The sequence below is a fragment of the Siphateles boraxobius genome, unplaced genomic scaffold, assembly GCF_051911475.1.
Source record: "Siphateles boraxobius isolate OS27281-9 unplaced genomic scaffold, OSU_SipBor_1 143, whole genome shotgun sequence".
NCBI classification, from domain to species: Eukaryota; Metazoa; Chordata; class Actinopteri; order Cypriniformes; family Leuciscidae; genus Siphateles; species Siphateles boraxobius.
In genome coordinates this window covers 417,501-442,500 of record NW_027508748.1, presented here as the reverse complement: position 1 = coordinate 442,500, position 25,000 = coordinate 417,501, and the positions used below count along the sequence as shown (strand labels likewise).

The following is a 25,000-nucleotide window of genomic DNA, read 5'->3' as shown; positions in this document are numbered from 1 at the left end:
CTTACTTCCTGGCAACCCGCCAAAATAAAAGCTTGCTGATTTCAGGTTTGAAAAAATCGTGGAAATTCTTACAAAATAAATAAAAGTAAAAAAAAATTTAAATGTAAATATTAGCATTGTATTTTTTTAGGTGTACTATATTATAATTGACCTTTCGCTAAGCCACGCCCGAGAACCGCCACTGGCCAATCGTGTCTTAGCAACCGTAACTAGGCGCGGGAGGTCTGGCAAGCTTTCGAGCGAGGGAAACATGCTGAAAAGTTGTGCGTATGGATTGTGCTAATCTGATACCCGGTATCCTAAAAGTTTGGACAGGGGAGTGGAATTTTTTTCCTTCCCGAAAGTCTAAAAGCCCAGGGGAGAAATGACGGGCGTGGATCAAGCAGTGTGGGAGAACCCATTCACAAAAATTCACGACACTAAATGTCGACAGGATTAACAAAAACACCTATTGCTTGGAAGCTGGAAATAATGACGGTTCTTTGTTCATAATGCACGTTTTAACGTAAAGTAAGAGGTTTAAAGACAAGACGGAGACTCACTGACATACTTTAAAATATATTTCAGCATTTTGTTAATCGACGGCCTACTAAATTACCCCTGACTGAGTAACTTTAACCTCTCCCGGTGTTAGTGTTATTCCACAAGATTTATGGATAAACTGTTTGATTTATAATTATTAGATTAGTTTCACATTTCACTTACCCTGCTGTGCACGAACATCGCTATTCCTCAATGTGTGTTTCCCATGTGAATGGTCAGCGTATGAGGCGGCGGCTGCGACTATAGGCTTTAGCTTCAATTTTTATTAAATTATTCTTTAATTGGTTGCATATTATGTCGTGGATATATCCCTCGAATGCATACTGCAGTCCCTTTTGTCTCGCTCTCTCAGATATTTAACATGTTCGCCAAAACTTACTAATTATCTCATTGGGAATGTCTGACACGGTTCATACACACTGTAATAGACGTGCTAGACGCGAAAGCTTGACAGGCGTAGCAACAGTAACTAAGGAGGGCGGGGCTTAGCGTAGGGTCAATTGTATTTTTAATTTAAAATATAATAATATTATTATCTCACTTTATTTATTATTTAGTTTATTTTATAAAAAAAACAGTAAATAAAATGCAGCAATACTATTGTTAAATTGTTCTGTTTTTTATTGTTATATTTAATGGGTCAGAGACGGAACCAGACGGAAAGGGGGAGTGTGTGTAAACATGCAGCAGGGGATGCAGTATACGTGTGTGTGTGCGGCTCTTTAGTTGGAGAGATCCAGTGGTGCCAAAACTCCTGAAACTGAGTGGATCCACAAATAGATTCCTCTACATTAAAGGTGACAATGATCCGGGTCTCTCATAAGCGCCTCTGAACATGTGATGATGTCGGGATTCTCAGCTGATGCTGTTTGTGATCTTTTGGCAGATTCCTGGACCAATCCGGTGATTCTAATTCAGGATTCACCACTGGATCGTCCATCCTTTCCATAATCATGGAAGTGTGTGTAAGAGTGTGTGTGTCTCTGGTGTCAGAGGTGTGTGTGTGTGTGTGTGTGTGTGTGTGTGTGTGTGTGTGTGTGTGTGTGTGTGTGTGTGTGTGTGTGTGTGTGTGTGTGTGTGTGTGATGGTCAGAATCGGTCATTTTATTGCTGATAATCACTGAAGACTCATCTGCAGACACAATGTGTGTTGTGTTGTCCAGTTTGTTTGGCTGGTGGAGTGTGCTGTTGTGTTCGATCTCGTTGAATCTCGTATAGCTCTCAGGTGTTCGACTATAATTAACACTGATCTGAGATTGGCGACTATAATTAACACTGATCTGAGATCTGCTGCTGTCAGAGTCACACGGATGCCTCGAGAGCGAGAGATCAGCTCTATTTAAAAGCTTGGCGCTTTTTACACGAGGATTTGCCAGAATAATAAACACAAAAACACATGCTGTAGATCCGCTTTCCTGACAGCCTCACAGCTTCACATCACAGAGGGGTTATTATGGGCATATGTATATCAATGGTGAGAACAATCATATTAGTTTTTAGGATTTTTAAGGATTATTTGACGTATAGAAAGTTCAAAAGAACAGCATTTATTTGAAATAGAATATTTTGTAACATCATGAATAATAATAAAAGTATTGATTTATTTTCTTTTTATAAATCTTGATTATTCCAAAATGTTTCATTGTAATGCATAACAAATCATCATATTACAGTGATTTCTGAAGGATCATGTGACACTGAAGACTGGAGTAATGATGCTGAAAATTCAGCTTTGATCACAGGAATAAATTACACTTTACTATATATTCACATAGAAAACAGCTGATTTACATTGAAATAATATTTCAGATTTTTTACTGTATTTTTAATCAAATAAATGCAGGTTTGGTGAGCAGAAGAGACTCTTTCAGAAACACTAACGATCTTAAGCATCACTCTTAAAAATGCTGCAAATTTAGGTCAAATATGGACAAACCTAACCATTGGGTTAAGTTTTTAATTAAATATTTAACCCAGCGGTTGGGTTGGTCTATATTTGACCCAAATTTGGGTTGAAATAACCCAGCATTGTTTTGAATGTATTAATGTGTGAGTGTTTTAAGTAATTCTGTCAGATTTTACTTGTACACGAGATTGATTTGTTTTCTTTGCTCCAAAATGTCTGTAACAGCGAGGGGTTTGATTTGAGGACACAGGTGTGTGTGTGTGTGTGTGTGTGTGTGTGTGTGTGTGTGTGTGTGTGTGTGTGTGTGTGTTTACAGTCGACAGAAGCTTCTGGAGGGAGAGAACAGGAAAGATAACTGAGGTGATTTCATCATCTCTGCCAGAAATACCAAATGTGTTTTATTTGAATATCAATGTCACACAATACCAATGTTCATATCAATGAATATCCCTTATAATTGCAGTTTTTGATGAGATTTGACTGTTTATGGAAAGGTTGAGTTTATGACTGCGACTGACAGGCTTTAAGAAGCTCATCATCAGATGCTGGATTGTGTTTGTGGATTAAATATAGATTAAATATAGATCTGCTCCTCAAATGTCAAGGTGAGAGCAACTGATGGACACTAAAAACAAAGAGTGGAATAAAAATAACTCAGTTCTGGCTATTTTTGCAGCACGTTTACAGATGCCAGGCCTGAGTCAGAGTGAATGATGTTACGTCACATGTAAACTGTTCACTGTAGGGTTTATATTTATATATACATATATAGGCTCATAGTGACTGTGCATAACATACAGTACAACAGCTGCTTTACACTGAGAGACAGAAACACTTTCACTATACAGTGTGTTTGACACACATTCAGCTGTTGTTGATGCGCTACTCCAGGTTTTCCACCTTAATCATTTTATTTAGATTTTACTGATTTAAATGCTGTGATATAGTTTATATTGTGTGTTGAATGTGTCCATCTTGTGGCCACAGTGAGGAACAGCAGAAGTGAAGCTGGTGAATGAATATCACAGGAAAACCATTTTCAGTTTTTCTGTCCTTGTTTTTCAGATTTTTATTATTTTTAACCAGTGTTGTCAGATCAATTAATCGTGATTAGTCGCATCTAACATAAAAGTTTGTAAATATATATGTGTATGTGTGTGTATATATATATATATATATATATATATATATATATATATATATATACACGCACACACACACATACTGTGTATATATATATATATATATATATATATATATACAGAAACTGCAATTAATTGAAATTAATCGATTTCACAGTACTATTTTTAATACATTATACTTGTTTCTCTCACAAAAAGATATTATGTTTGTGTAAAACACTTTTTTAAATGCTTATACCTTTTTAGTTTTCCACGGAAATTTATTATTTATTCCGATTCTGCCCACGGAATAAAACAAAATTAAAAAAAGGTTAATTGTAACTTTATCTCACAATTGCAAGTTTATATCTAACAATTCTTAAGAAAAAACTCTCAATTTTATAACTCACAAAGACTTTTTTTTTTAATTATGAGATAAAAACTCAGAATTGCAAAGAAGGAAAAGTCACAGTTACAGTTTTTATTTTAAAGGGTAACTAAACCCTAAACCAACTTTTTTTAGTTAATGATCTGTAAGAATGGGGCCTTATTAGTACTGTTCATTGATTCGAGTAACTTTTTTGACATTTGTGTATAAAGTGTTTTAATTCTACAATATATGGTGTAAAAATGTCTGAGTGCTGCCCTCTTCAGGTTGAATGGTGGCTACTGCAGTTGAATTTTCCTATTGGATGTTTGGGGTGGTTCGTGACGTAAGGGGTGGTTGGTGACAGATTCCATACAAAGAGACGGGTCTTTTAATTTTTTTATTTTATTTGGCAAATTCTTTATCCATAAACAGAAATTTATGGGATTACTTCCTATTTTCTCACATTTTTTGGCTGAAGTAGACTCACTGCTTAAATCTTTTAATTTAACTAGCAATAAAAAATGTGATAGATTCCTGAACATATATGAACAATTATTTTGTAATGGCTCTGATATTCAGGATTAAACCGCTTTATATTAAAAAAAAAAATAAAATACAAAGAGACGCGTCTCAGGTGCACGCCCCCCTCCGCTGGGCTCTGCCAACTTTTCCAGCATTTTTCAAATATTGCCAGTGGGTGGAGTCAGACTCTGACCAGGGGTTTAGTTACCGTTTAATAAGTTTGCCACACGACCCTAATGAGGCGGGCGGTGTCAGTGGGAGGGGCATCTCCTCGAGAACACGTGATTGGACATAAATTTGCATAAACCCCTGAGTGCAGGATGAGTCATCAATATTGTTTATTTTTTCTGGAAGAGAAAGACTACTTTTTAAATTAGGTTTTTTTTTCTGTTAAAAGTTTATTTGTGTCGACTTTTTGTGTTTGAATCAGATCCAAACTTATTCTGACACATTCTAATATTTGAAAAAACATTTTTTGTTTTTTTTAAAAAGGTCGGAACAAGATTTTAATAACCCATACAGTTTTTTAAAGTGCTGGGCGTAGGCTACTTGTGACTTTTCCTTGCAATTCTGAGTTTATATTTTACAATAATAATTAAAAAAAAGTCTTTGGGAGTTATAAAAAAGTTTATATTCTGATTTATTTTTTTCTAGAATTGTGAGATATGGTTACAATTACCTTTTTATCCCAAACTTTCTAACGTTGTTTTAAGTTTTTAACAGCCCAAAGTAAAACTAACGTAGATTCCCAGAAAACCTCACACGAGCCTCTGAAGTCTTTTACAGCTGGTAATAAAGAACTTGATGTGTTTGATTCACAGGATGTGGAGACGCCACACACACACACACACACACACAGATGTGAGTTTGAACGTGCGACTCTACGATGTTTAATCTTCATTCTCTGTTCATGATCGTGCTGCTGGTTTCCAGTGCGTCCAGAGCTGCTGATGAAGATGATGATGATGAAGGTCTGACAGTAAACCCGGTGTCTGTCTCCGGTGCAGTGCGCTCGGTGTGTAAACCGGTTCCGAACACGATGGGCTTGTGTTCCGGTATCGGCTACGGAGAGATGCGGCTCCCGAACCTGCTGGGCCACGACACCGCGAGGGAAGCTCAGCAACAGTCCGCCTCCTGGGTGCCTCTGCTCGGGAAACACTGTCACCGGGACACGCGACGCTTCCTCTGCTCGCTCTTCGCGCCCGTGTGTTTACCGGAGGTCCCGGTCCCGGTGCGCCCGTGCCGGAGTCTCTGCGAGGCGGTGCGGGACGCGTGTCTGCCCGTCATGAGCGCCTTCGGGTTCCCGTGGCCGGAGATGTTCAACTGCACCCGGTTTCCAGATGGACCGGAGCTCTGCGTTCCCGGAGAACGAGACGCGAACCGGGAGGAAACAACAACCGACGCGCCGAAAGGTTTAAACGGTGTACATTATTATTACACTTGCAAAACATAAAACTCCAGTTGAATCACCCAGCCAACACAATTAAGTAATGAACATGTTATTTCTGAAAAAAATATGTTATTTCTGAATTAAACACGTCGTTATGGAAACATTCCATTTGTATCATTCTTCAAACATTATGGGAATGTTACTTTTGAGCAGAGATGGGCACAAATACATCAAAAAGTATTTAATTACAAATAGGCCTACTAGCCTACTCATCAAATGTATTTAAATAAAATACTGCTGTGAAAAAAAGTATTTAATTAAATACAAGTAATTTGTAATTTTAAAATACAAACAAAATGTACAGTCTTTTGAAGTGCGGGAGAAACTGTGGCATTATACCCGTAAGAGTGTGGAATAACCGTTTAGTGCAGAAGATACGCTTTTAACGTACAGGTTGCTGCATATAGTGTCATAATAAAAGATAATTACGCCTATAACAATATATTTGTATTATATTACAAAAAAAAAAATAGTTAACGCTTCTGTGAGGGTGTTTCTAATACAGCGGCTGTGACAAAGACAAAGTGACTCTTCCGACTGCCATTATCAATCTCTCTCTTTTTTTTTTTTTTTTACTGTTTTTGAAAGTTGTGAAAACACTATTGTGGTGTTTTTCTTCTGCTATTTTGAGCAAATGTGAAAACAAAAATATATATATATATATATTTAATGTAGTCTCTCATTCAATGCTATCGAAGTTTACCGAACTATGACGCTTTCCACTTCTGAGAAACCCGGAAATGTGAACAGGGTCAATAGGATGCGCCACGTCACGTGATTTTCTTGCATCTAGACAAAAACTGTGGCAGGCAATTTGGTAGTCCTATTCGTGTTTTATATGTCTATGTTCCTATTGAGCCAGGTGATGAAAGTTAATTTATGCTAAATAAAATTATATATTTAAATAAGTATTTTAAATACAAATTACAGTCTCTCAAAGTATTTAAATACAAATTACAGTCTCTCAAAGTATTTAATTACAAATTACAGTCTCTCAAAGTATTTAATTACAAATTACATATAATTTTTCTTTGTTAAGGAAAATACAAATTACAAAATACTCAAAAGTAATTAAATGCATATTTCAAGTAATTAAAATACTGCCCATCTCTGCTTTTGAGTTCTCTGAACGTTCTGAAACAAGTAGTTACATTTAAAAAACTTTAGAGGAATGTCCAACTAAATTATTTAAAAAATAAATATAACTTTTTTGTTCCTTCTATTTTGGAGAAGATTATTAAAGACCAGATAACTTTGAACGAACGTTCTATTAACGTTACTTTAAGAACGTTTGTTTAGAACCTTGCCATAATTTCTGAGAACATTCCCTGTTAGCACAATAATAGAGAGACGGTATTACTGACTCACACACGCAATCACGATCTCGTTCTCGCTAAGACATTCAAATAAATAAATGTACTCTTACTGTGCTAATTTATCCGAGTTCGAATGAGCAGAAATCTGTAAGAAACGGATGAAAGTGAGCTGCTGTCACTGTGGGTACAGAATCCCAACCAAAGCTGCCAGAATAATACATTTTCCACAGCTGTGCACAAGGCGACCCGAGTTCGAGTCCCAGTATAAATATATATATATGCGTGTATGCATATATATATATATATATATATATATATATATATATATATATATACAGGTCCTTCTCAAAAAATTAGCATATTGTGATAAAGTTCATTATTTTCCATAATGTAATGATAAAAATTAAACTTTCATATATTTTAGATTCATTGCACAGCAACTGAAATATTTCAGGTCTTTTATTGTTTTAATACTGATGATTTTGGCATACAGCTCATGAAGACCCAAAATTCCTATCTCAAAAAATTAGCATATCATGAAAAGGGTCTCTAAACGAGCTATTAACCTAATCATCTGAATCAACTAATTAACTCTAAACACCTGCAAAAGATTCCTGAGGCTTTTAAAAACTCCCAGCCTGTTTCATTACTCAAAACCGCAATCATGGGTAAGACTGCCGACCTGACTGCTGTCCAGAAGGCCATCATTGACACCCTCAAGCAAGAGGGTAAGACACAGAAAGAAATTTCTGAACAAATAGGCTGTTCCCAGAGTGCTGTATCAAGGCACCTCAGTGGGAAGTCTGTGGGAAGGAAAAAGTGTGGCAAAAAACGCTGCACAACGAGAAGAGGTGACCGGACCCTGAGGAAGATTGTGGAGAAGGACCGATTCCAGACCTTGGGGAACCTGCGGAAGCAGTGGACTGAGTCTGGAGTAGAAACATCCAGAGCCACCGTGCACAGGCGTGTGCAGGAAATGGGCTACAGGTGCCGCATTCCCCAGGTCAAGCCACTTTTGAACCAGAAACAGCGGCAGAAGCGCCTGACCTGGGCTACAGAGAAGCAGCACTGGACTGTTGCTCAGTGGTCCAAAGTACTTTTTTCGGATGAAAGCAAATTTTGCATGTCATTCGGAAATCAAGGTGCCAGAGTCTGGAGGAAGACTGGGGAGAAGGAAATGCCAAAATGCCTGAAGTCCAGTGTCAAGCACCCACAGTCAGTGATGGTCTGGGGTGCCATGTCAGCTGCTGGTGTTGGTTCACTGTGTTTTATCAAGGGCAGGGTCAATGCAGCTAGCTATCAGGAGATTTTGGAGCACTTCATGCTTCCATCTGCTGAAAAGCTTTATGGAGATGAAGATTTCATTTTTCAACACGACCTGCCACCTGCTCACAGTGCCAAAACCACTGGTAAATGGTTTACTGACCATGGTATTACTGTGCTCAGTTGGCCTGCCAACTCTCCTGACCTGAACCCCATAGAGAATCTGTGGGATATTGTGAAGAGAAAGTTGAGAGACGCAAGACCCAACACTCTGGATGAGCTTAAGGCCGCTATCGAAGCATCCTGGGCCTCCATAACACCTCAGCAGTGCCACAGGCTGATTGCCTCCATGCCACGCCGCAATTTCTTTCTGTCTTACCCTCTTGCTTGAGGGTGTCAATGATGGCCTTCTGGACAGCAGTCAGGTCGGCAGTCTTACCCATGATTGCGGTTTTGAGTAATGAAACAGGCTGGGAGTTTTTAAAAGCCTCAGGAATCAGTTAGAAATTAGTTGATTCAGATGATTAGGTTAATAGCTCGTTTAGAGACCCTTTTCATGATATGCTAATTTTTTGAGACAGGAATTTTGGGTTTTCATGAGCTGTATGCCAAAATCATCAGTATTAAAACAATAAAAGACCTGAAATATTTCAGTTGCTGTGCAATGAATCTAAAATATATGAAAGTTTAATTTTTATCATTACATTATGGAAAATAATGAACTTTATCACAATATGCTAATTTTTTGAGAAGGACCTGTATATAGAGGTTTATATACATATATATACACACATAAATATTTACAAACTGTGTTATGTTAGATTAATTGATTTGATAGCACAATTTTTTATGTATTTCATTCCTTTACATGACAAGAACATAAACAAGAACAATTTATATTGTAAATTGGCATTTTGAAAAAACCAACCAACTTGTTTGTCAAACAATATATAAAAGTAAAAATAATAAATATACAATACAAATAATGTCAACCAACTTCAAAGTTTGTTTACAAACTTTAGCTTCTAGTTAAAATATTGGTCCAAAACAAAACCTTAAAATTTTTTAAGTATTTGATGGCATCATAATAAGTTGGGATCAGATTTTTAACACCTGTTAGTGTCTTCCAGAAAAAATAAACAATATTGATGACTCATCCTGCACTCAGGGGTTTATGCAAATCTCCGTCCAATCACGTGTTCTGGAGAACGAGATGCCCCTCCCACTGATACCACATCTGTCAACATGCACCAATGCTACAGTTTTCTTAATGTTATAATCATTTGTTAACAAACAAGTATTCATTACTTCAATGAGCTTACTGTTTCTGCCTTAAATTAATATATTTTTAGCTAACTGTGATTTTGTATATGTACATTTCTGAAGAACATAACTTAGACAGTTACCTCTGATAACAGATCACTCTAAATTGTAATGTGGACTCGTGTGTTTTCTGTAAAGCTGCTTTGAAATGATGTGTATCGGGAAAAGCGCTGTACAAATAAGTGTGCATTGAGTCTGTGTCTCTTCTCTCTTTCCTCCAGGTTCTGTGATCTGTGAGGTTTGCAGTCCAGACTCAGAAGGAGAGCGAGAGATCCAGCAGAACTTCTGCAAGAGTCCGTTCGGTGAGGAACTATAGACCAGTTATATTATAACCCATCCAGAATAACCCATCATGATGGAACGACTCAAAACGTTTAACATGAAAACTGTTTCTTCAACATGTTAACTGGCGCGAGGGCGGGGCAACCTGTCACTCACATGAGATCCACCAATAGCAATCCACAACCATCCAATCAATTTTTTGTTTATAGCAAAAATTTTTTGTTTTTTGTCCACATTTGTTTATAGCTGTGTCTGAAACCACTCCCTATCCACTATATAGTGCTCTATATCGAGTGTCGGACATTTTGTTGTAGTGTCTAAATTCTGAGTGAACGACAATCCATACATTCATTCAATTCTTTATACCCACAATCCTCTCTGAATTCGAGTGTACATTCGATGTACACTTGCTGAAGCACCTTTTCCCACAATCCAGTGCGTAGAGGACGGTTTAAACCAGAGATTACTCTACAGCTTTCTTATTTCTGCTTTAACATTTATTTCATGCTAGTTTTAGGGGTTTTTCTACCATTTTTATTAATCATTATTTGAAAACATATTAAAATATAGAGACAATATGATATAGATGAATTTTAAAATCGTATGTAGGTATATTATTAAAATATATTATTTAGGCATTAACTCCATTTAATGTGTTTTACTAACATCCAGGTGTTTTTATAATTTGTGGCATTCTTGTTAACTCATTTAACTGTAAGGAAGAGATGATAATTTGGTGGATGATTTAAAAAATATACTCAGTGAGATGAGTAAATGCTCACATCTAGTCTAGAACTACAATAACCATCATGTTCACACACACACACACACACACACACACACACACACATACACACACACACACACACACACGCCTGTGCACTTTCATTAGTCTCAACATGATGTCAAGAGAGCTGTCAGTCAATAAATGTGAAAAACAATGTAACTTGCGTTACTTATTTGAAAAAGTAACTCTGATATTTTGTTGTAAATTTTAAAAGTAATGCGTTACTTTACTAGTTACTTGAAAAAGTAATCTGATTACGTAACTCATGTTACTTGTAATGAGTTACACACAACACTGGCTAGGATCTAATTCCTGTTGTTCTCCCTCTTCTCTGCAGCGTTCAGACTGCGGGTCGGCTCCTGGTCTCGGGACGGGTCAGATGTGCGTGTGGTTCCTCAGGGTCGCAGTCGTGTTCTGCGCTGGCAGGATCATCAGGTGGCGGCGGGGGACCAGAGCGCCCTCTGGCTGCCGGGGGGTCGCGACTGCTCCTGTCCCGCGCTGGACGGGCCGCTCACCGGCTCATACATCGCCCTGGCCCACATGACCAGCGGACGCATGCTCCTCACGCGACTCCTCAAATGGTCCCGTGAAGAGAAAGAGCTGAAGAAGTTCATCAGGATGATGCTGAGACGAGCCTGCTGAGGTCACGACCCCTGGACAGACAATAATGAACGAAGAAGAGTTCTGGAGTGGTGAACGGCATGAAACTGTATCTTCAAAATGAGCTGTTTTTTATTAGGGGAAATGTAAATTCAATTTATCATTTTTACTTCTAAATAATAAAAGATTTTTTTTTATTCGTGCTGTCAAATCAAGTAATCGCATCTAACATAAAAGTTTTTATACACCACACACACACACACACACACACATATATATATATACATAAACACATATATTTACAAACTGTGTTATGTTAGATTAATTGATTTGATATAGCACTATTTTAATGTATTTTATTCCTTTACATGACATGCAAGTGAAAGACCAACATAAACAAGAACAATTTAAAAAATGAACCAACTTGTTTGTCAAACAATATATAAAGTAAAAATAGAAAATATACAATACAAATAATGACAACATAAAAACAATTAATACAATTGTAGAAATAATAATGTTAATACTTGAATCCAACCAAATTAAAGCAAAAAAGTTTTTTATAAGCCACATTACTGAGTATATACCTTGTGTATTATTTTTATGCCATTTCTTCTGCCAATTTTTTGATTTGAATACTTTTATACTGACTTTGTACTGACAGTTTTTATTTGCGATTAAAGAATATTGAACATTTTGTTGTACATATTGGTGGTTTTCTTTCTGCTGCACTATTCCTCCAGAAATGTGCTGTGATGTCATGCGCTCAGGTCACGTGACGCTCCAGGTGAGACGCAGGTGTAAGTGGAGGCGCTCCATCCATTATTCAGACGGAGGAATCTGATTGGCTGCTGCACACCTGTGGTACTCACACGAGTGTCTCTTCTTTCTGTCTTCAGAGTGTGTGTCTTGCGTGTCGAGAGAGTCTCTGATCTGGTAAAGTCATCATTAGATATGATGTTTTATTTTGTGTGTTGGGGAATGAGTGTCTGTGTTTGTCTGAATGAAACTGATCTGGGATCAGCTTGTGTCTTCTGGAAAGATAACATGTTCTGTCACGTTGAAACAAAGGCGTTTGAATTATTAATGTAGAGTTTTCATAGGCTGAATGTGAAGTGTTTGCTGTGTAGAGTAGTTGGAGTTTAGTTCTTACTGTAGTCTAGTAGTGCTGATACTGATGTGCTCAAAGCTGTGGTTGCTAAGATGTTCTGAGTGTTCTTAGTGTGTTGCTATGTGGTTTCTATGGGTTTTTGGGCTTTTTGATGTGGTGCTAAATGGTTGCTAACCTGTTTTGCATTGTTTTAGTGTGTTGTCATGCGGTTGCTACGGTGGTCTGAGTGTTTTTAGTGTGTTGCTATGCAGTTGCTGTGGTGGTTTGAATGCTTTTAGTGTGTTATGTTTTCCAGATTGTTCTGGGTGGTTCCCAAGGTGTGTTTAGTGTGTTGTCTAAATGTTTTAGCATGTTTCTGTGTAGTTGCTTGGGTCTTGTGGTGTTTTAGTCTTTCTATTCACCTGTACTGCATGTTTCTAGTGTGTTGCTATGCGGTTGTTATGGTGTCCTGCATATATGGGTGTTTGTGTTGCTATGCAGTTACTAGGGTAATCTGAGTGTTTGTGTGTTGCTATATGGTTGCTATGGTTTTATGAATGTTTTAGTTTGTTTCTATGCAGTTGTTAGGGTGTTATGAGTGTTTGTGTGTTGCTATGCTGTTGCAAGGGTGTTCTGGGTGTTTGTGTGTAGCTATGCGGTTGCTAGGGTATTCTGAGTGTTTGTGTTGCTATGCCGTTGCTAGGGTGTTCTGAGTGTTTGTGTGTTGCTATGTGGTTGCTAGTGTTTTCTGAGTGTTAGCGTATTGCTATGCCATTGCTAGTGTGTTCTGAGTGTTTTAGCGTGTTGCTATGCGGTTGCTAGGGTGTTCTGGGTGTTTGTGTGTTGCTATGCGGTTGCTAGGGTGTTCTGGGTTTTGTAGGTTGCCATGCCGTTGCTAGGGTGTTCTGGGTGTTTGTGTGTTGCTATGCGGTTGCTAGGGTATTCTGAGTATTTGTGTTGCTATGCAGTTGCTAGGGTGTTCTGAGTGTTTGTGTGTTGCTATGTGGTTGATAGGGTGTTCTGGGTGTTTGTGTGTTGCTATGCAGTTGCTAGGGTATTCTGAGTGTTTGTGTTGCTATGCAGTTGCTAGGGTGTTCTGAGTGTTTGTGTGTTGCTATGTGGTTGCTAGTGTTTTCTGAGTGTTAGCGTGTTGCTATGCCATTGCTAGTGTGTTCTGAGTGTTTTAGCGTGTTGCTATGCGGTTGCTAAGGTTTTCTGGGTGTTTGTGTGTTGGTATGCGGTTGCTAGGGTTTTCTGAGTGTTTGTATGTTGCTGTGCCGTTGCTAGGGTGTTTTCTGAGTGGTGTCTGATCTTCAAGTCACCTTTATTTATATAGCACTTTTTACAATACAGATCAGCTTTACAGAGATGACAGGAAAATAATGCAACAAAGATTGTGTCTCGAAGAATATGGCTTCTTAGCTTAGCTTTAAACTAGCTTCTGTGTTTCAGTGACGTTAAAGCCTGTCTTTGTGTTTGCAGGTCAGAGGTGAAGATGGTTTCTCCTGCGATCGCTTTGGCTTTACTTCCTCTGTTACTCACGCTGATCATCCGTTACCGTTATTTCTTCGTGCTGCTGTACCGGGCTGTACTGATCCGCTGGGTGCGCGACTGTTTATCGGGCCTCAGCCGAGAGGAACGGGCCTTTCAGTACGTACTGACCCACGCCACGCCCGGAGACTCCCAGAGCATCCTGGACACCTTTGACCAGTGGTGCAGCAAAGTGGAGTTCATCAGCAACATTGGGCCCAAGAAAGGTGTGTACACACACACACACACACACAGGGCCTAAAATTAACACTCACCATACACCAATAGCAACGTTGGCGAGTATATGAAACTGTGTCAATCGCCACTTTGCCGGTAACCTTTTTAGGTAACACTTTATTTTATAGTGTCCTTGTTACATGTTACATATGTAGCCTACTTACCATAGTAATAACAGTAAATTATGCATAATTACATGCAACTAACCCAAACCCTAACCCTATAGGAAGTACATGTAGTTAATTATTATTACTCATTACTTAAATATCTAATTACACTGTAACACTGACACCTTAAAATAAAGCGTAACCCATTTTTATGAATTCTATCAATGCAATATTGTGAGAACATGAGTGTGAACATACGTGATTGATACTCGGGTCAGTTGATCATCGCCAGCCCTGCCAATTTAAATATTCAAGCACACGAAAAGAAGCAAAAGGTACCTTATTTCATTACTCGCGCAATGTGTGGGAAGTTTAAACACTGTAGCACACGCCGAGAAAGCTAGAGAGCGCATACCGAATTGAGACATCTCCAATGTCTTGCGCTTGAACAGACATATTCAAACAAAATTGTCAAAATGCTCATTTTAAGTGAACACAAACAGTTGATTTAGAAAACGCATGTGTATCAGTATATTGGATCAGTGCATTTGCACTTAAAGAGAAAGCAGCCTAATATTTCTGTGTTTTAAATGTTAATCAAACAACAAAAGACAAAGACAAATCACTCACTGCTCTAGACTGAATAACTTTTGTAACTTTAATAACTTTAATAAGGATTCATCTATGTTTCATGGCTAGGGCTGGACGATATGGCCAAATTTTATATCACGATATATTTCTTAATTTCGGTCGATACGATATAATTCCGATATCGATATGAACAATAAAAAAGCCTCAGAAAAACTGCCAAGAACGCCCACAACAGATGTCTGTTCCTACAATCTGCTGAAAAATGAATTTGCCAAGTCTATGAAACCTGCTGGAGTCTTTCGGTACTGCACCAACAAACTACATGAACCAATGAAATAACCCATCATAACAATAATATTCTCTTCTCAATACCTGCTACAAGACTATGGAAGCATTTGGGTAGCAATATTCAATTTGAAATGTAATATGCAAAATGACAATGTATTTCTGTTTTTAAATTTACATTTGCCATTACATTTGTGCAACGTTTGGTGCAAAATTAAAATTCAATTATATAATTTACATTTGCCATTTCCTACACTAGTTTTAATATGTAAATTGAATACATATTTTAACGCTTTATAAGTTGCAAAATTAAAATGTATTACAGATTAGATATGTTTAACATTTTCAAGCAAAAACTATAGCAAAATGATCATTTAAATGTTATTTTTCTTAATTGCATTTAGACTCAGTTAAGACACTTAACAGTGTTCCCGCTGCTAGTCGGCAGTCACTCTCCGGCACATTTTGCAGCGCGCTAAAACCTGAAGTTTTGAGATCTCAGCCGTTACACCACTGAATTTATACCACTGAATTAGTCTTTCCTCTCTTATCAACTATTTCGTCTGCTTTCTCCTCACTTGTGGAAGCTCGTTCAGTCACATTTGCATTGCGGTCAGGGGCGCTCATTCTGTGGCTGAAACTTGCCGCGTTGGAGATCAGCTACTAGTGCTAAGCACTGAACACGTCCGCGTGTCTGTGGTGAACATCGTCACGAAAGTAGCCAATATGTTCTGCTCTTTCTGACGGCTGCGCGACTAACGTCAGTCAGTGACAAATGCTGTATATCGAAATATCGAAAATGTGTTTAAAAATCAAATCACCGTTATCGGAAAAAAAAAATCGCGATATATATTGATATTGAATTATTGTCCAGCCCTATTCATGGCTGATAAAAATTATTGGTGGCCGGTAAATGTACTTAAGTCACCAGCCTTTGATAGGTGTGTAGTAGAGATGCGCAGTTGGCGGTTATAGCCGCGGACTCGGGCGGATGACGTGACGAATTTTTTTTTTTAAATTAAATTCGGGCGGGTGGCGGGAGGTTTCTAGTCTCGCGGCTGTCATCAGCAGCGCCTTGTATCGCCCAATCAGCGGATGGCGGGCAGGTGCGGTTTTGAAAATTGGTCAAAAAAGTTGGTGAGAATGGATGGCGGACGGATGATGAGTTTTGTGATGCGGTTGCGGATGAAATAATAGCCCATCCGCGCATCTCTAGTGTGTGGCAAAAAGTTACAAAACACACAAACACACGTGTGACGTCATTGTGATTATTAGTATTACATCGTGTCCTAACGAACGATGCTATGAGATCTTTGTTTTTTGTGTCCATTTTTGACGGTAAACTTCAAATGTGTTCTGATTGGGTGTCACGCTCACTTGCTGTGTTCCGATTGGCTGTCACGCTCACTTGCTGTGTTCTGATTGGCTGTCACGCTCACTTGCACAAACAGATGAACTAGACGAACTAACTAGCACTATGAGCTCCATTCTCTCTAGAACATTGGATATTGTTGCACCCATTAGATTAAAAAAGGTCAGAGAAAAAAGTATAGCACCATGGTACAATAATACTACGTATGTTTTAAAGAGAGAAACCCGTAATTTAGAGCGTAAATGGAAAAAAACTAATTTAGAGGTCTTTAGAATCGCGTGGAAAGACAGTATGTCACGTTATAAAAAGGCCCTTAAAACGGCCAGGGCGGAGCACCTCAGCAAATTAATAGAAAACAACCGAAATAATCCAAGGTTTTTATTTAATACCGTGGCTAGACTAACAAATAAACAGACGTCGTCTGAACAAAATACCTCGTTACAGTTTAGTAGTAATGATTTCATGAACTTCTTCACCGAGAAAATTGAAAACATCAGAATCAAAATCGTAAACGTTCGATCTCTGCTCGCGCCTTATAATTCAGCCGCAATTATCACCCCGCAAGAACAATTACAATGCTTTACAACCATAGAACAAAAAGAGTTAAATAAACTTATCACTTCATCTAAAACATCAACATGTTTATTAGATCCTATACCAACTGAACTACTGAAAGAAGTGTTACCTGTAATGGAAGAGCCTTTTCTCAATATTATTAACTCATCTTTATCTTTAGGTCATGTTCCAAGAACGTTCAAGCTGGCAGTTATAAAACCTCTTATTAAGAAACCACAATTAGATCCAAATAACCTAGCAAATTATAGACCCATTTCGAATCTTCCATTTAGGTCAAAAATATTAGAAAAAGTTGTGGCTGCTCAACTCGTCTCTTTCTTGCAAGAAAACGACATCTATGAAAAGTTTCAGTCTGGATTCAGGCCACATCATAGCACTGAAACTGCGCTTGTTAGAATCACAAATGATTTACTTTTAGCTTCGGACCAAGGCTGTATCTCAATACTAGTTTTACTTGATCTTAGTGCTGCGTTCGATACTATAGATCACACAATACTCTGAGATCGACTACAAAATTACACTGGTGTTCAAGGACAAGCATTAAGCTGGTTCAGGTCATACTTATCTGACCGCTACCATTTCGTCTACTTAAATGGAGAAAAATCGATTATAACTTCGGCAAACTATGGAGTGCCGCAGGGATCTGTGTTAGGCCCTTTATTATTCTCAATATATATGCTGCCACTTGGTAATATTCTAAGGAAACATGGAATTAGTTTCCATTGTTATGCTGATGACACTCAAATATATATTTCATCACGGCCAGATGAATACGCTAAATTATCCAAATTGACAGATTGTGTTAATGATGTAAAAGATTGGATGACGCGTACTTTTCTTTTATTAAATCCAGACAAGACAGAGGTAATACTTATCGGTTCTAAAAACCGTCCACAAAACCCTTCACAGCACGACTTTAACATAGTAGGATGCCCTGTTACTTTATCCGCTACAGTAAAAGACCTGGGTGTTATACTAGACCGCAACCTGTCTTTTGAAAATCATATTTCATATGTTACAAAAACAGCCTTTTTCCACCTTAGAAACATTGCTAAGCTACGTAATATGCTATCAGTCTCTGATGCAGAAAAGTTAGTTCATGCATTCATGACCTCGAGACTAGATTACTGTAATGCTTTATTAGCTGGTTGTCCTGCATCTTCAATAAACAAGCTACAGTTAGTCCAAAATGCAGCCGCTAGAGTTCTTACTAGATCAAGAAAATATGATCATATAACACCGATTTTATCATCTCTACACTGGTTACCTATAAAGTTCCGTATTAAATACAAGGTATTGCTTTTGACTTATAAAGCTCTAAATGGTTTAGCTCCAGTCTATTTAACGGATCTTCTATCGCCTTACAATCCATCGCGCTCTTTAAGATCACTAGATTCGAGGCTTCTGGTCATTCCTAGGATATCCAGATCCACCAAAGGAGGCAGAGCATTTTCACATTTAGCTCCGAAGCTCTGGAATAGCCTTCCTGATATTGTTCGTAGCTCAGACTCTCTCTCCCAGTTTAAAACTAGACTGAAGACGCATCTATTTAGCCAGGCATTCATATACATTTTTTATCTTACAGTTACTGTAAATTCGGCCTCTAGTTCATAAACGCCAGAGGAGAACTGGCCCCCGACTGAGCCTGGGTTCTCCCAAGGTTTTTTTTTTCTCCATTGGGTCATTTGATGGGGTGTTAGGACACCATTAGGTCACTGGATGGAGTTTTTTGGTTCCTTGCCACTGTTGCCTTTGGCTTGCTCAGTTGGGGATATTCAAATGAATTAACCAATCATACCATTGATTAGCTCTACCAAACTTGGATGTCTTTTTTTTCCAGTAATAAACAAACATTGTTAAGTTGTTTTGATTGATACTGTGAAGCAGCTTTGATACAATCTGTATTGTGAAAAGCGCTATATAAATATATTTGACTTGACTTGCTGTGTTTCGATTGGCTCTTACGCTTACTTGCTGTGTTCTGATTGGCTGTTTGTGCAGGTAAGATCCTGGACCGGCTGTTGCAGGAACACTGCCCGATCACTGTTCTGGAACTGGGCACTCACTGCGGTTACAGCACCGTTCGCATCGCCCGCTCGCTGCCCATCGGCGCTCGCATCTACTCCGTCGAGATGGACGAGCGAAACGCTGCCGTGGCCGAGAAAATCATTCGACTGGCGGGTTTTGATGAGGACATGGTGAGTTTTCCGAATTCATTTTTCTTTCCTAAAGGTGTAGTCTGTAATAATGACAGCTAGTGGTTGAAATAGGTACTGCTGTCCAAATTCAAAATATCAGAGATCGTTGTTTCACCGCCTCCTCAGACTCGATGCTAGTTTGAGCACAACCAACAGGAACGAGCGCAATTGACAATGAAAATTAGCAAATTTACAACATACAGTATCACAGACCAAAATAAAAACACACATTCCAACACACATTTCTCAAAGTAAAATAACTGGCTGTAGAAGTGTTTTTCTAAGAAACGAGTATGAGAACTTAACATGTTTCCTCAATACATGCAAACATATTATGGTATTTATATGCTTTAGTAGAGTGAAAAAGTTACATACAGCACCTTTAACTCGATTCGTAAAGCAGAATTTAACACAACAACAGTTGACTGATGTACATTATCGGATGAAAGTTTAGAATAATTCAGATTTTTAAAATTGTTTTGAAATTGTTTACACACCAAGGCTACATTTATTTGATTAAAAATACACTAATATTGTGAAATATTATTACAGTTTAAAATAAATGTTTTCTATTTCAATATACTTTCAAATGTAATTTATTCCTGTGATTACTTTTAAAAATAAATCGGCAAGGATTCATTAAATTGATAAAAAGTGGCATTTATAATGTTACAAAAGATTCTATTTCAAATAAATACTGTTCTTTTGAACTTTCTTTCCATCAAAGAATCCTGAAAAATTAAATGCATCACGGTTTCCACAAAAAATATTAAATGTTTTCAACATTGATGATAATCATAAATGTTTCTTGAGCATCAAATCATCATATTACAGTGATTTCTGAAGGATCATGTGACACTGAAGACTGGAGTAATGATGCTGAAAATTCAGCTTTGATCACAGGAATAAATTACACTTTACTATATATTCACATAGAAAACAGCTGATTTACATTGAAAAAATATTTCAGATTTAAGTATTTTTGATTAGTTAGCAATCATTTTGATACTTTTCCATGTTTCCTTGTTTTTTCATAGCATTTTTGATCAAATAAATGCATTTTTTTCAAAAAAATTGATTTTATAAAAATATTTAATTAGTGTATTTGTATATATGTGTATATATATATATATATATATATATATATATATATATATATATATATATATATATATAAACATGGTGTTAAAATACAATATGGTATTCATTCAGACTAGTCAAGTCAGCTTTGACATTTTGTGAAACCAGGCTTTACAATTGTAGCTTATTATGGCCAAAAAAAGCCATCCATTACTGGAAGGGACGAGTTTGATCTCTCTGTCATTGGTTTCCTCAGGTGGAGCTGATCGTGCGCCCGTCGGATGAGGTGATCCCGCGCTTGCGTGAGGACTTCGGCGTGGAGTGCCTGGACTTCGTGTTCATGGATCACTGGAAGCGCTGTTATCTGCCGGACCTGCACCTGCTGGAGGACAGTGGGCTTCTGGGAGAGGGCTCCATCATCCTGGCGGATAACGTCATCTTCCCCGGAGCGCCCAACTTCCTGCGGCACGCGCGCCGCTGCGGCCTGTACGAGGTCAGAGTTCACCGCGCCACGCTCGAGTACATCCGGGGCATCCGGGACGGCATGGCGGAGCTCACCTTCCTCGGGATCAAGTAAAGCTTTCAACACTAACAACATCACATGACTCACGTATGGAACGCGTGTGAGGAGATTATTGACCCTTACAGTCAAAGTTACATTCAGTCACTTGTGAACTTTAAATCTATTTAGTTATTCATTTTTTCTTTTTTATATTTAACTATTATTATTTTTATTTTTTTTAATTTCACCCATTAAAATATATTAATAATAAAAAAAAAAAATTTTCTCTTAATTTCCTTATTTGTACATTTAATTATTATTATTATTATTATTCTATTTTTTCTTCATTTATTTTGTTGTTGTTATTATTATTATTAATCCTTTTTTCACATCCGTGTTACGGCTGAACTGACCTTCTTCGGGACCAAGTAAAACATTCTCGTGTTTCTCACCGTATAGTACGTGTGTCAAAGGTTTCATTCAGTCACTTGTGAACTTTAAATCTATTTATTCATTTTTTAATTTAATTATTATTATTTTCCTTTCACTTTTTACATTTTTTTTCTTCGTTTGTTTATTTACTCTCTCTCTGTCTTGTAGCATGCTGTCCAACACTGTGTTTGGATCCTTTATTGGTCTTGCTTGGTTGATCATGTGATCTATGTAACCATGTGACTTCATAAATTAAGATGGCTCCTGCACTTAGCATTGAGAAAAGTCACATGTGACTGAAACGTTTGCCACTTTTTTCAGTAAAATCATTTGATTTTATCTCGCTTTTTGACGTCTCTTGTGTTTGGTGGAGTGTGCGGACTCTCTCGAAGTGTCTATAATTGGATTTTTTTTATATACACACCTCAAATGGACTCATTTTAACGCACGGTGAGTATAGCTACTCTTGATTCATGCATATACAGCATGGAATGAAATTTGATCTTATTTTCTAAATGCGTATTATTGATCTTATTGTGAACAATTCATCCATGCACGTTTATTTTTATAAAAACGTTTTTACCCTGTAATGTTTAATCAAAATGTCAACTGGATCTTCCAGTGAAGCGTTTCTCTCTGGTGAGGTATGCAGGATTAACCAATCATTTAGTGCACTTAAACTCCGCCCCTGAAAGACCTTTTGAGAGCCACGCCCATATCTCAACATCCAATCAATAACTGATGCACAGAATCAAGCCCCGCCCAACATTTAATCTTTTTCAACTATACCCTTACATAAAATAATAATACATTTTACATTATTATAGAATACATTACATATCATTATAATAATACTTTTTAAATAAAAATATAATTATTATTCATTATTGTTAAATATTAAATTAATATTATGGTTACAATATTTTACTGTAAAATAAAAGTATTTAAGAAAAATAATATAATGTAAAATTACAATACTAAAATTCTTTGAAATGTATTTATATTGCTTTGTAAAAGAACACAGCGGTGGGGTTTTCTCTGAATTATGCAGCACATATATTTATTTAAGCCTTTGTGATTTAATAAGTGCATTAAGCCATATCGTAAATTAAAGTTGGTATTAAATGGAAATTTACCCTATTTATTTTCCAATTAAAACATAAATAACTGGATCCAATTAAATGTAATATTAATGACTTAAAAGTGCCCTATATTAAGACCTTGTGATAAGCACATCATAAAACAAATATTGAGATTCTTGTGTCCTTCTAAACCCGTATGGATAATATTAAATAATAATTTAATAATAAGTAAAAGCACTGTTATCAAAAACCTTTGTGTGTCTTTGTCTTTGTGCATGTGAGATTTGAGAGGAGAGGTTTACAACATAACGGTGAATAAATGATGACAAAATTCAACCTTCACGTCTTGAATGATTTAAAAATGACAAACTAAACAGATGATTCGTAACGCTTTACAATAACGTTCATTAGTTAACATTAGTTAATGTATTAACTAACATTGAGCAATACATGTGTTACAGTATTTAGTTAATAAAAATCCAGCTGTTCATTGTTTGTTCATGTTAGTTCCCAGTACATTAACTAATGTTAACAAATACAACCTTTGATTTTAATGTATTAGTAAATGTTGAAATTAATATTAACTAAGATTAATAAATGCTCTAGAAGTATTGTTCATTCTTAGTTCATGTTAACTAATGAAGTTAACTAATTAACCTTATTGTAAAGTGTTAGCGATGATGCTATTAAAATGGGACGGGAAGTTAACAAATTGACCATTTGTACAAGATGAATAATTGACAACAAATTTATTTACAACTAAAAAGAAATATACAAACAGCAGGATAAAGCCGTCAGCGTTTCTGAGCTGTAAATGCGATGTGACGCATGAACTCCTGAATCCTGACACTCGTCTGGATGACATGCACAAATGCCCAGTAACTCAATAACTTTATAGATTGACCAAAGAGTCACTGATCACTTTCTACAAGCCTGAAAAGTGACAAAAGATCATGTTGCGACAAGTGCTGGTTTTATGAGAAATGCAAACAATGATTTTCTAACTTAGTATTTTTGTCTTGTTTGCAGTCCAAATATCAAACATTTCTTAAATCAAGATGCATTTACTAGATTATTATTATTATACACAAGATTATTTTTCTTACCCTATTGGCAGATAATTTTGCTTGTTTTAAACAAAAATTTTCCCCAGAAAACAAGACTTAATATCTTATGTAATTTTACTATTTTAGTAAATGCATCTTGATTTAAGAATTGTTTGATATTTGGATTGGAAACAAGACAAAAATACTAAATAAGAAAAGCATTTTTTGCAGTGAAGTGGTTCTGTAGCAACACTGAACACTTGAGCTGACGGTCTTGTGTGTGTGTGTGACGTATAAATAACAGTCATTTGAGTATTTCAGCAGCACACGGACACTTCTCTCCATCACGAGCTCCAGTTTATCGTCTGATTGATTGATCTGGTCTAGATCATCCACTGGTCCTGGTCTTGATCGGCTCCTTCCATGTCGACCTGTCAGTGAGCGACACTCACGTCATTCACCTAAAATCAAAACTCAGATCTCTTCAAAACCGAACTTCACTAGAATCAACGTAGCAGATTTAACACTGCAAAAAATGCTTTTCTTACTCAGTATTTTTGTCTGGTTTCCAATACAAATATCAAAAAATTCTTAAAGATGGATTTACTAAAGTAGTAAAATGTCCTAAGATATTATGTCTTGTTTTCTGGAGGAAAAATCAAAATGAAGTGAGTTTTTGCTTAAAAAAAAAGCTAATTTATCTGCCAATGAGGAAAGAAAAATAATCTTATATCTGTTTTAATTAAGATTATTTTTCTTACCCCATTGGCAGATAATCTAGCTTGTTTTAAGCAAAAAAACTCACTTAATTTTTATTTATTTCCCCAGAAAACATGACATAATATCTTAGGGCATTTTACTCCTCGAGTAAATGCATCTTGATTTAAGAATTTTTAGATATTTGGACTGGAAACAAGACAAAAATACTGAGTAACAAAATCTTTTCAAGACCCCACAGGTCAATATTTAACTAATATATCTCACCATATTCCCCAGATGACTAAACACATTAAGATCATTGTTTTGTATTACAAGTTTTCTGAAATGATTTTCTATGCAATTGAGGCGTTTTCTAATTAAATATGAATGGATTTGCGTACATTTCCAGAATATTAATCTGAACATTTGATAAAGCCAGGTTCAAAATTCTTGTTTGATTTTGTTTTCATATTAGAGTTAAATGATTTTACTGAGGGGATTCTTGATTTCTCTTTCTATCACTCCATAAATCAGAAAATGCCGTCGACAGCCAGGAAAAATACATTTTTACCATGTTTTTAAGAATAAAATGTTATAAAAATCAGGTGAATGATGTTATGAACAAACCCCTCAGTAAAATCCTTCAGAATATAGATATCAATAAAACTGTAAGTTTTTGTGTATATAACTG

At 36.8% G+C, this 25,000-nt stretch overlaps 4 protein-coding genes across 9 annotated transcripts in view; 3 read left to right on the top strand and 1 right to left on the bottom strand.

The window, feature by feature from the left end:
* The window catches only part of kbtbd3 (kelch repeat and BTB (POZ) domain containing 3), a 14,752-nt gene extending 12,609 nt beyond the window's left edge, over nt 1-2,143 (top strand). Inside the window, exons 5-6 of the mRNA XM_077230338.1 lie at nt 1,188-1,340; nt 1,430-2,143. Coding sequence (XP_077086453.1) covers nt 1,188-1,301 — 114 coding nt within the window. The 3' untranslated portion in view covers nt 1,302-1,340; nt 1,430-2,143. The remainder of the gene's footprint in view (nt 1-1,187; nt 1,341-1,429) is intronic.
* sfrp2l (secreted frizzled-related protein 2 like) lies at nt 1,841-12,176 on the top strand. Of its 3 annotated transcripts, none has more exons than XM_077230342.1 (5): nt 1,841-2,016; nt 2,772-2,808; nt 5,395-5,873; nt 10,035-10,115; nt 11,220-12,176. In XM_077230342.1, exons 3-5 carry the CDS (start codon nt 5,501-5,503, stop codon nt 11,522-11,524), a joined length of 759 nt encoding a protein of 252 aa, XP_077086457.1. In that variant the 5' UTR covers nt 1,841-2,016; nt 2,772-2,808; nt 5,395-5,500; the 3' UTR covers nt 11,525-12,176. The 3 variants fall into 3 exon arrangements, with proteins under 3 accessions (XP_077086457.1, XP_077086459.1, XP_077086456.1); XM_077230344.1 differs by having other exon boundaries at nt 1,909-2,016; nt 2,765-2,808; XM_077230341.1 differs by lacking the exons at nt 1,841-2,016; nt 2,772-2,808 and having other exon boundaries at nt 5,135-5,873.
* Nucleotides 12,177-12,257: 81 nt separating this feature from the next.
* Nucleotides 12,258-21,279, top strand: tomt (transmembrane O-methyltransferase). Of its 3 annotated transcripts, none has more exons than XM_077230347.1 (4): nt 12,258-12,346; nt 14,055-14,329; nt 19,272-19,468; nt 20,805-21,279. In XM_077230347.1, exons 2-4 carry the CDS (start codon nt 14,068-14,070, stop codon nt 21,123-21,125), a joined length of 780 nt encoding a protein of 259 aa, XP_077086462.1. In that variant the 5' UTR covers nt 12,258-12,346; nt 14,055-14,067; the 3' UTR covers nt 21,126-21,279. The 3 variants fall into 3 exon arrangements, with proteins under 3 accessions (XP_077086462.1, XP_077086460.1, XP_077086461.1); XM_077230345.1 differs by having other exon boundaries at nt 12,314-12,418; XM_077230346.1 differs by lacking the exon at nt 12,258-12,346 and having other exon boundaries at nt 13,597-14,329.
* Nucleotides 21,280-23,296: 2,017 nt separating this feature from the next.
* Nucleotides 23,297-25,000, bottom strand: part of anapc15 (anaphase promoting complex subunit 15) — a 6,996-nt gene continuing 5,292 nt past the window's right edge. Inside the window, exon 5 of one of the 2 annotated variants that reach the window (XM_077230336.1) lies at nt 23,297-24,041. In XM_077230336.1, coding sequence (XP_077086451.1) covers nt 23,994-24,041 — 48 coding nt within the window. In that variant the 3' untranslated portion in view covers nt 23,297-23,993. Of the gene's footprint in view, nt 24,072-25,000 lie in introns of both variants that reach the window. The other variant, XM_077230337.1, reaches the window with a different exon arrangement.

Excerpts from the sequence above, each read along its gene's own strand:
- sfrp2l (XM_077230341.1), top strand. The coding sequence starts at position 5,348 with ATGTTTAATCTTCATTCTCTGTTCATGATCGTGCTGCTGGTTTCCAGT. Across the intron at positions 5,874-10,034 it reads AACAACCGACGCGCCGAAAG|GTTCTGTGATCTGTGAGGTT; the intron begins GTTTAAACGGTG and ends TCTTTCCTCCAG. Across the intron at positions 10,116-11,219 it reads CTTCTGCAAGAGTCCGTTCG|CGTTCAGACTGCGGGTCGGC; the intron begins GTGAGGAACTAT and ends TCTTCTCTGCAG.
- tomt (XM_077230347.1), top strand. The coding sequence starts at position 14,068 with ATGGTTTCTCCTGCGATCGCTTTGGCTTTACTTCCTCTGTTACTCACG. Across the intron at positions 14,330-19,271 it reads CAACATTGGGCCCAAGAAAG|GTAAGATCCTGGACCGGCTG; the intron begins GTGTGTACACAC and ends CTGTTTGTGCAG. Across the intron at positions 19,469-20,804 it reads CGGGTTTTGATGAGGACATG|GTGGAGCTGATCGTGCGCCC; the intron begins GTGAGTTTTCCG and ends TGGTTTCCTCAG.